At 36.7% G+C, this 12,208-nt stretch overlaps 1 protein-coding gene across 1 annotated transcript in view; it reads left to right on the top strand.

The window, feature by feature from the left end:
• RLIM (ring finger protein, LIM domain interacting) overlaps window positions 1–11,390 on the top strand; it is a 21,278-nt gene extending 9,888 nt beyond the window's left edge. The window contains exons 2-4 of the mRNA XM_077765186.1: window positions 4,530–4,722; window positions 6,110–6,193; window positions 7,242–11,390. Of these exons, the coding sequence (XP_077621312.1) occupies window positions 4,554–4,722; window positions 6,110–6,193; window positions 7,242–8,848 (1,860 nt within the window). The 5' untranslated portion in view covers window positions 4,530–4,553 and the 3' untranslated portion in view covers window positions 8,849–11,390. The remainder of the gene's footprint in view (window positions 1–4,529; window positions 4,723–6,109; window positions 6,194–7,241) is intronic.
• Window positions 11,391–12,208: the final 818 nt, after the last annotated feature.

The raw sequence follows: 12,208 nt of genomic DNA, 5'->3' as shown, positions 1-12,208 counted from the left end.
TTCAACACTACTGAGTTGTAATTTATTATAAATTATTTTTAGAACTATTTACTGATCCTTTACAAGTGGGCTTTGTCCTAACTTTCATGTTAACATTCAAAATATTAGGTGCTTAAGAACATTAACAAATGTCACCGGTAGTTTTCTTTGGTTTGAAGAGTTATGGCTCAAGTTTCTTTTTCCTTTGTGCTGTCCTGTATTTTTTTTTAAGTTAGCTGCTTACTATTACCAATACCAAATTGCATTCCTTTGCTACATATGGAAACTTTTGGCTTCCTTCTGTTTGTTGAAGTTTAAAATTATAAAAACCAGAGAGGTAGAGAAGCTTCTTTTTTATTATTATCTGAAAGAGAGGTTTTTTTTATTTTTCTCTTTATTTTTTTTTAATTTTTAAAAATTTTTATTTATTTTTGAGAGACAGAGCAAGCAGCAGAGGGTCAGAGAGAAAGNTAGATAAACTCTTCCAGAAGTCAGATTTTCATATTTTCATGGAATTAACTTATATATTTTCAGTGAGAATTTAAGGTCTGTCTGGTGTTGGAAGAAAAAAAGTTAGAGGATGACTTTTTTGTTTGGAGTCTTATTTTAGATTGCTTATTACTGTTGTTTTTCATTAGAGTAGTTAATTGAAAGTTGTAGAAAAACCAGGTAGCAATGTGTGTTTTGGCTTTGATCAAAAAGCAAAATTGAGCATATTTTATAGTTATTTATATAAAAAGAGAAGCCCAAATTTCCAGAGTTTTTCTTGGTAAAACTCGAAATATAATAATAATGGAGTAGTGTTTTGTAATATAGATCTGATAATGAGAAGAGTGGCATTCTTTTTGAAGGGACATTTTGCTTAATTGGGGCTAAACATCTCAAAATTACTTGCAGATGTTCAGCTAGTGTTACTGACTTGAAATGAGATTTTCCTTAGTTAATATTTGAAAATGTCTTTCCACACACACAGGTACAAGAAAACCTAGGAGATACTTTAGGTTCAATTCCAGACTAACATAACAAAGCAAATATCACAGTAAACCTAGTCAAATGAATTTTTTGTTTTCCAGTGCATATAAAGGTTATATTTACACTGTAGTCTGTAAAGTGTGCAATAAATAGCATTTTGTCTAAAAAATGATGTGCATACGTTAATTTCAATAGGCTTTATTGCTTAAAAATGCTAACCATCATCTGAGCTTTTCAGTGAGTCGTAATCTTTTTGCTGGTAGAGAGGGTCTTGCCTCCTTGAGACTGCTGCAGCTTCCACATCAGCACTTGCTGCTTCACCTTGCAGTTTTATGTTAGGAAGATGACTTCTTTCGTTAAACCTCATGAACCACCTTTCAAACATTTCTCTGGCAGCTTCCTTACCTCTCTCAGCCTTCATAGAATTGAAAAGTGTTAGGGCCTTGGTCTTGATTAGGCTTTGTCTTGAGGGAATGTTGCAGCTGGTTTGATCTATCCAGCACTATAACTTTCTCCTTACTAGCATTAAGGCTGTTAAACTTTCTTATCAGTCACACATTCACTGGAATAGCACTTTTAATTTCCTTCAAGAACTTTTCCTTTGCATCCAGAACTTGGCTGTTTGGCACAAGAGGCCTAGGCTTTTGCCTTGTCGTGGCTTTTGACATACCTTTCTCACTAAGCTTAATCATTTCTAGCTTTTGATTTAAAGTGAGAGATGTGTGATTCTTCCTTTCATTTGTGTACTTAGAGGCCACTGTAGGGTTTAATTAATTGGCCTAATTTCAATATTGTGTCCCAGGGAAAGGGGGAGAGATGGGGAATAGGTGGTTAGTGGAGCAGTCAGAACACACGTTTATCCATTTAGTTTGCCATCTTACATGGGTATGGTGCATGGCACCTCAAAACAATTAAAACATCAAAGATCACAGATCATCTACCATAACAAATGTAATAATGAAAATTTTGAAATATCTCAAGAATCACCAAAATGAGACAGAGACATGAACTGAGTAATGCTGCTAGAAAAAAAATAGCTTGTATTTTTACAATACAAATAGCAAGCAGTAGACTTGCTCCACACAGGACTGCCACAGACCTTTTAGTTTATTTAAAAAAAACAACAACAACAAAAACACAGTATCTGTGAAGTTCAGTAAAACATGATATGCCTGCCTATATTGCTATCTAATCAGTCCACAAGCATGTAATTTTAATGAAGCATATTTATACCGTAGAGAAGGCATTTATAGAATTCATTTGATATTTACCTTTCAGCATATCATTACACAGCAGAATTTTCACTTTTAGTTGGAAGTTAGGTGGAAGCTCCAATGAGGTCCAAAAAAATGCTTCCAGAACTGTAATCTGTGCTCAGAAAAGAAATATGTTACAAATTTGTAGCAGAATGGAACTGTTGTTTCTTTGATAGTGTAAGAAGTGCACTTGACATTGTGATTCCTGTGTTAGTTGTTGAAATTATCTTACTACAGTGTAAGTTTTGCATATAAGCGCTGTTCTGGCTTGTAATTTTAGGTTGAATTCATTAAGAAATATTAGGAAGTCTACAACAAAAGCTTAATTTCTCAAGCCATTCATTGTTTGGTAATAGCGATTGAAGGTGGTTCTTCTCATTCAGAAAAAAATTCAGTCTTGGACTTGAATACAGCAAATCACACTAAAACTTTACCAAGGCTGAACCATCAAATTAACAAGGAGTAGAGCAAGTTAGGATATTCAGCTTCTATTTATGACAAAAATTCAGAGAATTGTTGATGGTTAAATCCACAATAATGAAGTTCACTGGTAACAATACTGGTTCAGTAATATGTTAGATTCACATAGTTTCTACAGACCACCTGCTGATGAATAATATAATGAAGAACCATAGACTTAAAACACCTTACATTTTCACAAGCTTTATAAATTTGTCCAACTTGTCTTTGGTTGCTCTACACATGTATTTACCACCATTTCCATTGTAACACATCTTAGCAGATTTCACTTCAAGCTGTGCTTTATTAGTGTTTTCTCAACGTTTTGGAAATAGTTAGGGCACCNCATTGTAACACATCTTAGCAGATTTCACTTCAAGCTGTGCTCAATTAGTGTTTTCTCAACGTTTTGGAAATAGTTAGGGCACCAAGGTGGCACAGTCGGTTAAGACTTGGACTCTTGGCATGGCTCAGGTCATAATCTCATGGGTTAATGAGTTTGAGCCCTGCATCGGGCTATGCCTTGATGGTGTGAACCCTGCTTGGGATTCTGTCTCTCCTTTCTGCCCCTCCCCTGATTGTGCACATGCTCTCTCTCTCTTTCAAATAAAATAAACTTTAAAAAAATAGCATCACCTGTAGTTGCTCCATGCAGACTATTCATAGAGGTTACTTCTGTAGTTACTTCAAACTTGTTGAGTAATCAACACTTGACTCCTTGAATAAACAACTGAATAGTATCAGTTGCATTTGTCAACTCCTCAAGAGCCAAGAAAAATCACTCAGAATCATTTGCTGTTTCATTTTTATTGATTGTGACATATTCCAATATTCTTGAATTTTTGAGCAGCTACTCTTACCAAAAAGCTAATCATCTTGGGGTACCTGGGTGCCTCAGTAGGTTAAATGACCAACTTTGGCTCAGGCCATGATCTCATGTTCCGTGAATGAGCCCCATGTCGGGCTCTGTGTTGACAGCTTAGAGCCTGTACCCTGCTTCGGATTTTGTGTCTCCCTCTCTCTCTGCCCCTCCCCTACTCACACTAGGTCTCTCTCTTAAAAATAAATATTAAAAAAATAAAATGCTAGTCATCTTAAACAGGTTTATTTTCTCTGGACACGTTTCTTTAGCTTCTGCAATGAAGCACAGTTTAATTAACTCACTATTATAAACAGCTTTTTTTGCTTTAGCTAACAAACAAGCCACTTGGAAACTTATTTTGGTTGAAGACTCATTTTTTATTCTTGTNCTGATAGTATGACCGTGTATTTTATTTTGGCACAGTTAAATAGTGCCATTGCATAATAAAATCAGTCTTTTCCATCTCACAACAAATAATCCATACTCCACTATGCCTTTAAGGGTGACATTCAAAGTGCACTTTTACTTCATTTGACATGATGAGTATGCACTGGTAATTTTTTGAAATGTTACAGTTATGGTGATATGTATGGCACTTGAAATGCTGTCAGGTTACATCACTGCAATNCATCCGGTCTCTCATCTGTACTTGGCTCTGCCATTATAGCACAAAAGCAGCCACAAACAATATGTAAATGAGTGTAAAAGACTGTATTCCAACAAAACTTGATGAACACAAATGTAAAAAAAAAAAAATTTACTCTTTGATCTCAGGAAAAAAAACTAGGCACCAGGGCTGATTTTCATAGTTTGCTTACTCCTGACTTACTTTTTTCCTAGTATAACAGTACTTTTTGGGAGTTTTTCCTTGATGAAATTTTATTCATACGATGTCTGAAAATTCACATCTTGACCTGCATTCTGGATTTTCACATAATTAAGTGTTCTGCAGAGCACATGGTAACTTTTGTTTTCAAGATTGATCTCCTTTCTCCTTTTAGATAATTTTCCACTTGTTCATCAAGATGGAAAGCTCAGATTCTAACGATAAAGGAAGTGGTGATCAGTCTGCAGCACAGCGCAGAAGTCAAATGGACCGATTGGATCGGGAAGAAGCTTTCTATCAATTTGTAAATAACCTGAGTGAAGAAGATTATAGACTTATGAGGGATAACAATTTGCTAGGCACCCCAGGTATGCGATGTATGAAGATTTCTGGTCTTTTAAAAAAATAACTTGCTTTAAAAATCTGTTTCTATGGCCATTATAAAGTATGATTTTAATACAGGGGATACAGAATGATATTTATTACTGTACTTATTACCTGATTCTGTTCACTTATATTTGGAATTATCTACTATCACATCTTTTAATTGTCAGTTATATTACGAATTTGTAGCAAGCTGAAAAGACTGGAATTGAACAATATTTTTGGTTTTAGTTAGCTTTATTTAACTTACAAGATATAAATCTGAGTGTGGAAGAGCTAATGGGAATGTTAGTTCCTAGGACAGACTTCCTTTTTTGTCATCTCTGATTCCCAGATTATAGTCTAATCATAATCCTCCAAAGACGGCTTTAGGTAAAATTGTTAATTCAGAACTTTGTGCTTGGTTATTCTCTTTTTCCCAATTAGGTCCCATTTGATCCTAAACAAAATTCATTATCTCCAGTCCTCCTCATTTCTATTTTTTAAATTTTTTTAATGTTTTTATTTTTGAGAGAGAGAGCACAAGGAGGGGAGGGGCAGAGAGAGAGGGAGACACAGAATCCGAAGCAGGCTCCAGGCTCCAAGCTGTCAGCAGAAAGCCCAATGCGGGGCTCGAACTCACGAACTACGAGATCATGACCTGAGCTAAAGTCGGACTCTTAACCGACTGAGCCACCCAGGCGCCCCTCTATTTTTCTACTAACCTTTGAGTTGTTGTTTAAATTTTAAAAGGTAAGGTGTTAGCATGACTCTTCTGAGAAGGAATACATTTTGAGCCAACAGTACCAGACTTGAATCAGAATGCCTAAGTTTTTATTCTGTCCCTGCCATTTATAGATACATCAGTCTCTCACTTAGTCTGTTTCCTTGTTTTATTTATTTATTTTCTTAATTAAAAAAAATTAATGTTTATTTATTTGGAAGACAGAGTGTGAGTGGGGGAGNTTAATGTTTATGTATTTTTGAGACAGAGACAGAGAGTGAGAGAAGGGGAGCGGTTAAGAGAGAGGGAGACACAATCTGAAGCAGGCTCCAGGCCCTGAGCTGTCAGCTGTCAGCGCAGAGCCTGACGCGGGACTTGAACTCATGAACTGCGAGATCATGAGCTGACCTGAAGTCGGACGCTCAGCTGACTGAGCCACCCAGGCGCCCCTCGGTTTCCTAGTTTTAAAATGCGGATAATGAACATTTAAACAGTTTAAAGGTCTTTAAAAACAGTTTTAAAGAATGAGCTGTTCTATGCCAAAGCATTTAGTAAACTGGAAAGAAACTTGTTTAAGTTGTAATGTCATGCTTCCTTACCCAGGTTCCTACTCCTTGGTTTTCATCTCAGTTTTTGTAATTTGGCAAACATTTTTAAACTATTTTCAGGTGAAAGTACTGAGGAAGAGTTGCTGAGAAGACTACAACAAATTAAAGAGGGCCCACCACCACAAAACTCAGATGAAAATAGAGGTATATTTTGCTTTGGAGGGTGGGTAGAGGATGAAATAGATTAGAAACTTCAGTAAATGTCAGCCAGAGAGTACCCAGAAATGGCACACATTAATTTAGTGCTAAGTAATTGTTAATAAAAAGATAACTGGCATTTTCTTGTTACTTGGTGAGAATGTCAACATGTTTTTTTTTCTGCTTCACCTTTGGGTTGTTTGTATTAATTGAGACATAGGGAGAAATGGCTTATTTAAGTGTGATAATTTTGATTTTTCACCTCCATTGAAATTTCTTCCTTCTTACTGAATTATTTCTTTCTTATAAACATGTGAGTTCTCCACCAGGAGAAAGAAATGACTGTATTCTCTAACCTGATAGTTCTCAACAGGNTGGTTTGTCACAGCTGGGGCTTTGCTAGTAATAGCTAGGGGGTGGAGACCAGGGATGCTGCTAAACATCCTGACATCCTAAAATTTACAACAGCGCAGCCCCCAGAACAAAGAATTATCTGGCTCAAAATGGAAATAGTGACAGTGTTGAGAAATCCTGCTTTTATGTTTTAAGTAGGACTGTANNNAAAAGACCTCTTCTATCAACAGCATTTAAGTCAAGATCCTAGAAGAAATATTGTAAACTAATGACAATTTGACAAAAATGTACTTTGAACTAAAATATTAGCCCTGTACCTTAACTGGCATTTGTCTTGTTTGATTGCATTATCGTTTTGACAGTGGACTGAAAAAATGTTGTCTTCTGACAGTCCACAGTGGTATGCTCAGCTCTATACATGAAGTATTGAAAATAAGACTTCCTAGAGATCCCGTTTAAAAAACCATTCTCTAAATTTCTCTAGGATTAGCTTGCTCTTTTGAAATGGATTAGAAACATTCTTGTCTTTGTGTACATCTTGCAAATGTACCCAGTATAGCTTACAAAAATCTGTAAATGTGACATCTGTTGGGAATCTTTGTTCTTTTTTTCTAACACAGAATTTCAAAGCACTATTATATGATTGTCCTAATTTTAGTAGTTCTTTTTTCTCCCTCTCCCCTCCCTTTTTTAAAAACAGGTGGAGACTCTTCAGATGATGTGTCTAACGGTGACTCTATAATAGACTGGCTCAACTCTGTCAGACAAACTGGAAATACAACAAGAAGTGGGCAAAGAGGAAACCAATCTTGGAGAGCAGTGAGCCGGACTAATCCAAACAGTGGCGATTTCAGATTCAGTTTAGAGATCAATGTTAACCGTAATAACGGGAGCCAAAATCCAGAGAATGAAAATGAACCATCTGCAAGACGTTCTGGTGGAGAAAATACAGAGAACAACAGCCAAAGGCAAGTGGAAAATCCACGATCTGAATCAACATCTGCAAGGCCTTCCAGATCAGAACGAAATTCAACTGAAGCATTAATGGGAGAAGTCGCACCTACCAGAGGTCAGAGAAGGGCAAGAAGCAGGAGCCCAGACCATCGGAGAACCCGAGCAAGAGCTGAACGAAGTAGGTCACCTCTGCATCCAATGAGTGAAATTCCTCGAAGATCTCATCATAGTATCTCATCTCAGACTTTTGAGCATCCTTTGGTAAATGAGACTGAGGGAAGTTCTAGAACCCGGCACCATGTGACATTGAGACAGCAAATAAGTGGACCTGACTTGCTAAGTAGAGGTCTTTTTGCAGCTTCAGGAACCAGAAATGCCTCACAAGGAGCAGGTTCTTCAGATACAACCAGCAATGGTGAATCTACAGGATCAGGACAGAGACCTCCAACCATAGTCCTTGATCTTCAAGTAAGAAGAGTTCGTCCTGGAGAGTATCGGCAGAGAGATAGCATAGCTAGCAGAACTCGGTCAAGGTCTCAGACGCCAAACAACACTGTCACTTATGAAAGTGAACGAGGAGGTTTTAGGCGTACGTTTTCACGTTCCGAACGGGCAGGTGTGAGAACCTATGTTAGTACCATCAGAATTCCGATTCGTAGAATCTTAAATACTGGCTTGAGTGAGACTACATCTGTTGCAATTCAGACTATGTTAAGGCAGATAATGACAGGTTTTGGTGAGTTAAGCTACTTTATGTATAGTGATAGTGATTCAGAGCCTAGTGGATCAGTCTCGAGCCGAAATGTGGAAAGAGCAGAGTCACGGAATGGAAGAGGGGGTTCTGGTGGTAGTAGCAGTTCTGGTTCCAGTTCCAGTTCCAGTTCCAGTTCCAGTTCCAGTTCCAGTCCTAGTTCCAGTTCCAGTGGTGAAAGTTCAGAGACTAGCTCAGAGGTGTTTGAAGGCAGTAATGAAGGAAGCTCATCATCAGGCTCATCAGGTGCCAGGCGAGAGGGTCGACACAGAGCCCCTGTAACATTTGATGAAAGTGGCTCTTTGCCCTTCCTTAGTCTGGCTCAGTTTTTCCTCTTAAATGAGGATGATGATGACCAACCTAGAGGACTCACCAAAGAACAGATTGACAACTTGGCAATGAGAAGTTTTGGTGAAAACGATGCATTAAAAACATGTAGTGTTTGCATTACAGAATATACAGAAGGCAACAAACTTCGTAAACTACCTTGTTCCCATGAGTACCATGTCCACTGCATCGATCGCTGGTTATCTGAGAATTCTACTTGTCCTATTTGTCGCAGAGCAGTCTTAGCGTCTGGTAACAGAGAAAGTGTTGTGTAATTAAGGCCTGAACTCTCAGCTATGTAGCTGGTATAGTGATGGGCAAACAGGAATCACTTGCTTTATGCCCACTTTTTGAGTGGTGCTTAAATGTAAAGTAGCAACCTGAATTGAGTCATTGCTTTCTGAATGCATCATTGTCCTTTTTCCAGTTTCTGTTCCAGAATAAAAGGAAATATTTAAAAGCAACGTTTTAGGACATAAAAATCTGATTTCAGTACCAGTGATTGCTATCACTGAAGATTCATCATCTACGTTTATCAGTTTCTCCTTTGTTATCTTAAAAGATCTGCCTTAGCAATGGCTCTTTTTCCATTTCTTGTTGATCTTTAATGTTTCCCACACCATAGAAGAGAGGGGCAAAGGAAATTCCCAGTTTAGACTAAGTTACAGTACATGTTTCATAAGTGATTGCTTAAAGCTATGCCATTCCCAGTTATTAGTTGGCACAAATTCAGCTACATGCTGAATGTCATTTGTTCACCTTTCAGATGAGGTGATATTGGACGTCAGTGTAAATAACACTAAGGTTAGGATCTTCTAAGTGTATAACTGTCTCCTAAGCCCATCACTGTGGCACACTGTAGAGTGAGCTTATAGTTTAATTGAGATATTTATCTTGTGGAAATATTAAAAAAAAAAAGCCTATGCTTGTGTAAGTGAAAAAAAATCACATTCATTTGTTTAAAAATGTAAAGCTATTTTGTAGAGGCTCAGTACTTTTCCAATGCACCGTTGTATTAATGCATTCAAAATTGTAAAGTACCATGCTTAGAAATGAAAAAAACTGCTTTTTGTGAGCCAACATAGTAAAAAAAACAAAACACACACACACACCAAACAAAGTACAAAGCTGCTTTTGTAAGTGTGTAGATGTCAAGAGCAGAACATATCTATAGTATTTAATGTATGTGAACAGCTACTGTGACATGCAGAGGAAAGGATGGAGTGTAGAACTGAACTGTGTTGAAGATACCAATGGAAATTTTGTACTTTAACTTGGATTTAGGCAGGAAATGACAAGAGGAGTAAAGAAGACTGGTCTGAGGAATTTAAGATTTTTATGAAGACAGTAACCTTACAAATGTGAACTGGTTTCACATGGAGAGATCTTGACACAGTTTTCTAATTGAGCAGATGAAATAGATTTAAATTTTTGGTAGAGTTTTGGTTTAAAGAAAACAAACCACTACCACCTAGCACAAGTTACACTGATGTTTCTACAAGTCTGCTCCTCAAAAAAAAAGAAAAAGGTGGAGGAAAGAGACTATAAACCACGTATATCATAAGAATTGAAGTTGCTACAGAAGTGTGTACTAATAGGAAAGTCTCCAATTTGCATTATTTTTGAGATTTGTTATTTAAGGTGCCGGGCCACACTTTCATTACTATCTAACACACACTTTAACATACCACATTTAAAGACTAATTGAAAATTAAGGGAGTTTTTTCCTTTGTTGAAAGTTTGGTTATTTGAAATTCAAATTTTTCATTTTGCTGCCCATATTTGAAGATGAGGCTGCTAACTCACAATCAATTGGCACATGTATTTCTGTGTTGTTTTCCTTAGTAATAAGAAAAATCCCAGTACTCTTGCCGAATATCTCTAATCTTTTGAGGCCAAGGCGAGAGGGTCGAGAGGGTTAGGATTAGTCTGACTAGGGAGTACTTGTTTGTTTATCTGGAAAAAGATAGTGGACCCAAAGAGGAATTGAACACATCTTTGGTCTTCAAAGTGAAAACTACCCATGCATAGTCAGATACTCTACAAAATAAACAAGTCTGCTTCAGGAATTATCTGGCTACCTTAACTGTTTTCAGCTTAGCTGTAAAGGTTATTTCAAAGCTCATTCTTTTATATTTTCCTCTGGCTTTCCATCCTACCTAAGTATCAAGGAAATTAACTTGTAAATATGGTAGTTGTTTACTAAGGATATGTACTGCTCTTGCAAGGAAATAATGTCCAAACAAAGCTTCACTTATTTTTTTTAATATAAGCAGATTTCACTGTTTATGGCGCTTATGTAATACATTTTATCTTTTTAAAAAAATTGTCCATGTAAAAGTCAGGATTCCCTTATATTTGTGAGCCTCCTTGTCTCTTTTCCTAAGGGTGTAATCTCCGGTTTTCAGATCTGCAGGATAGTCCTAATTGGCTAAAAACAAACCCATTTTCCTCTTGGTTTGAAATGTCCCATTATAAGGGTGTTTCTTTTATATAGTTTAAAAACAACTGCAGCATATTCTAAGCATAAAAGAAAGTTATTGACAACAGGTACCTCCCTAACCTTCCAAGATGTATTACTCATTTGTGAAGTATTAAAGTAAGAGGTAACTCATGCAGAATGCTGGTTGTGAATGTAGATATTGAAGCTATTCATAAACACTGGAAATAGGATTTTACGTTTTTAGCCTTCAGTAGAATGCACATATTGGACATGTGCATGTGGACACCTTTTTCAATAGCACTCATTAATTTCCATTGGATTGTGTAGAATGGATACAAATATTTTAGTGGAATTTGCTACTTTTTTTTTTTTTTACAAGGTCCATGACTATACTTAGTGTTGTGGACCTTTGGAAGACAAGGTCATTTGTAGGTGTCAGATGTACAATGGAGAATAAGAGCCTTTTTTCCCCACCAGCATCCAAAACACCTATTCTCTTGAGGGAGCATTTTCTTGCTAAAGACTTTACATTTCATTTTGTATCTTTGCACTTTTTCTTTATTACATAAAGGTTCTGTGTTGAAGACCTAGTTTGAACTTCATGAACTTCATAGGAACAAGAAAAAACAATGTTGGGAAATAACATTGTTCAGAGCATAGGGAAAATATTAAAAACTGAGTTTCCTTGAGTATTTCAGATATTTTTAAAAATTGACTTACTGATATGAAGCGGTTGAGGTGTTATGTTGTTTTAACTCCAAGCAGCTGACAAGGTTGAGATTTATTAGTACTAAAAACAAAATTGATCAAGTTAGGTTTTGAAGTGTGCAGACTTTATCTATAGCAACACTAGAAGATGAATCGTGTTGTTAATTTGGAATATTTGCTCTAAAAAGAACATTATTAGTTATACCTCAGTGGTGTTAATGGTTAATGGAGGTGGGGATTGAGAGAAGTGTTCACATTAAGTGTTGGGAGTATAGGAATTAATCAATTGTACAGTTAACAAAAAAAGTTTAGTACCAGGAGTGAGTGCGTGTGTGTGTGTGTTTGTGTGTACGTGTACACACACAATCTCTATAAACATGATCGTTGAGTTTTTCCAAACTTTAGGAAACTGCTTAGCTATAAGTGTTACCTCAAATATTTTTTTTTCTTTGGGAAAACATGTCCTTTCTGTGCCAAGTGTTCT

Source organism: Crocuta crocuta, unplaced genomic scaffold (assembly GCF_008692635.1).
Source record: "Crocuta crocuta isolate KB4526 unplaced genomic scaffold, BGI_CrCroc_1.0 scaffold594, whole genome shotgun sequence".
NCBI classification, from domain to species: domain Eukaryota; kingdom Metazoa; phylum Chordata; class Mammalia; order Carnivora; family Hyaenidae; genus Crocuta; species Crocuta crocuta.
This window is presented reverse-complemented; position numbering and strand designations above follow the sequence as displayed.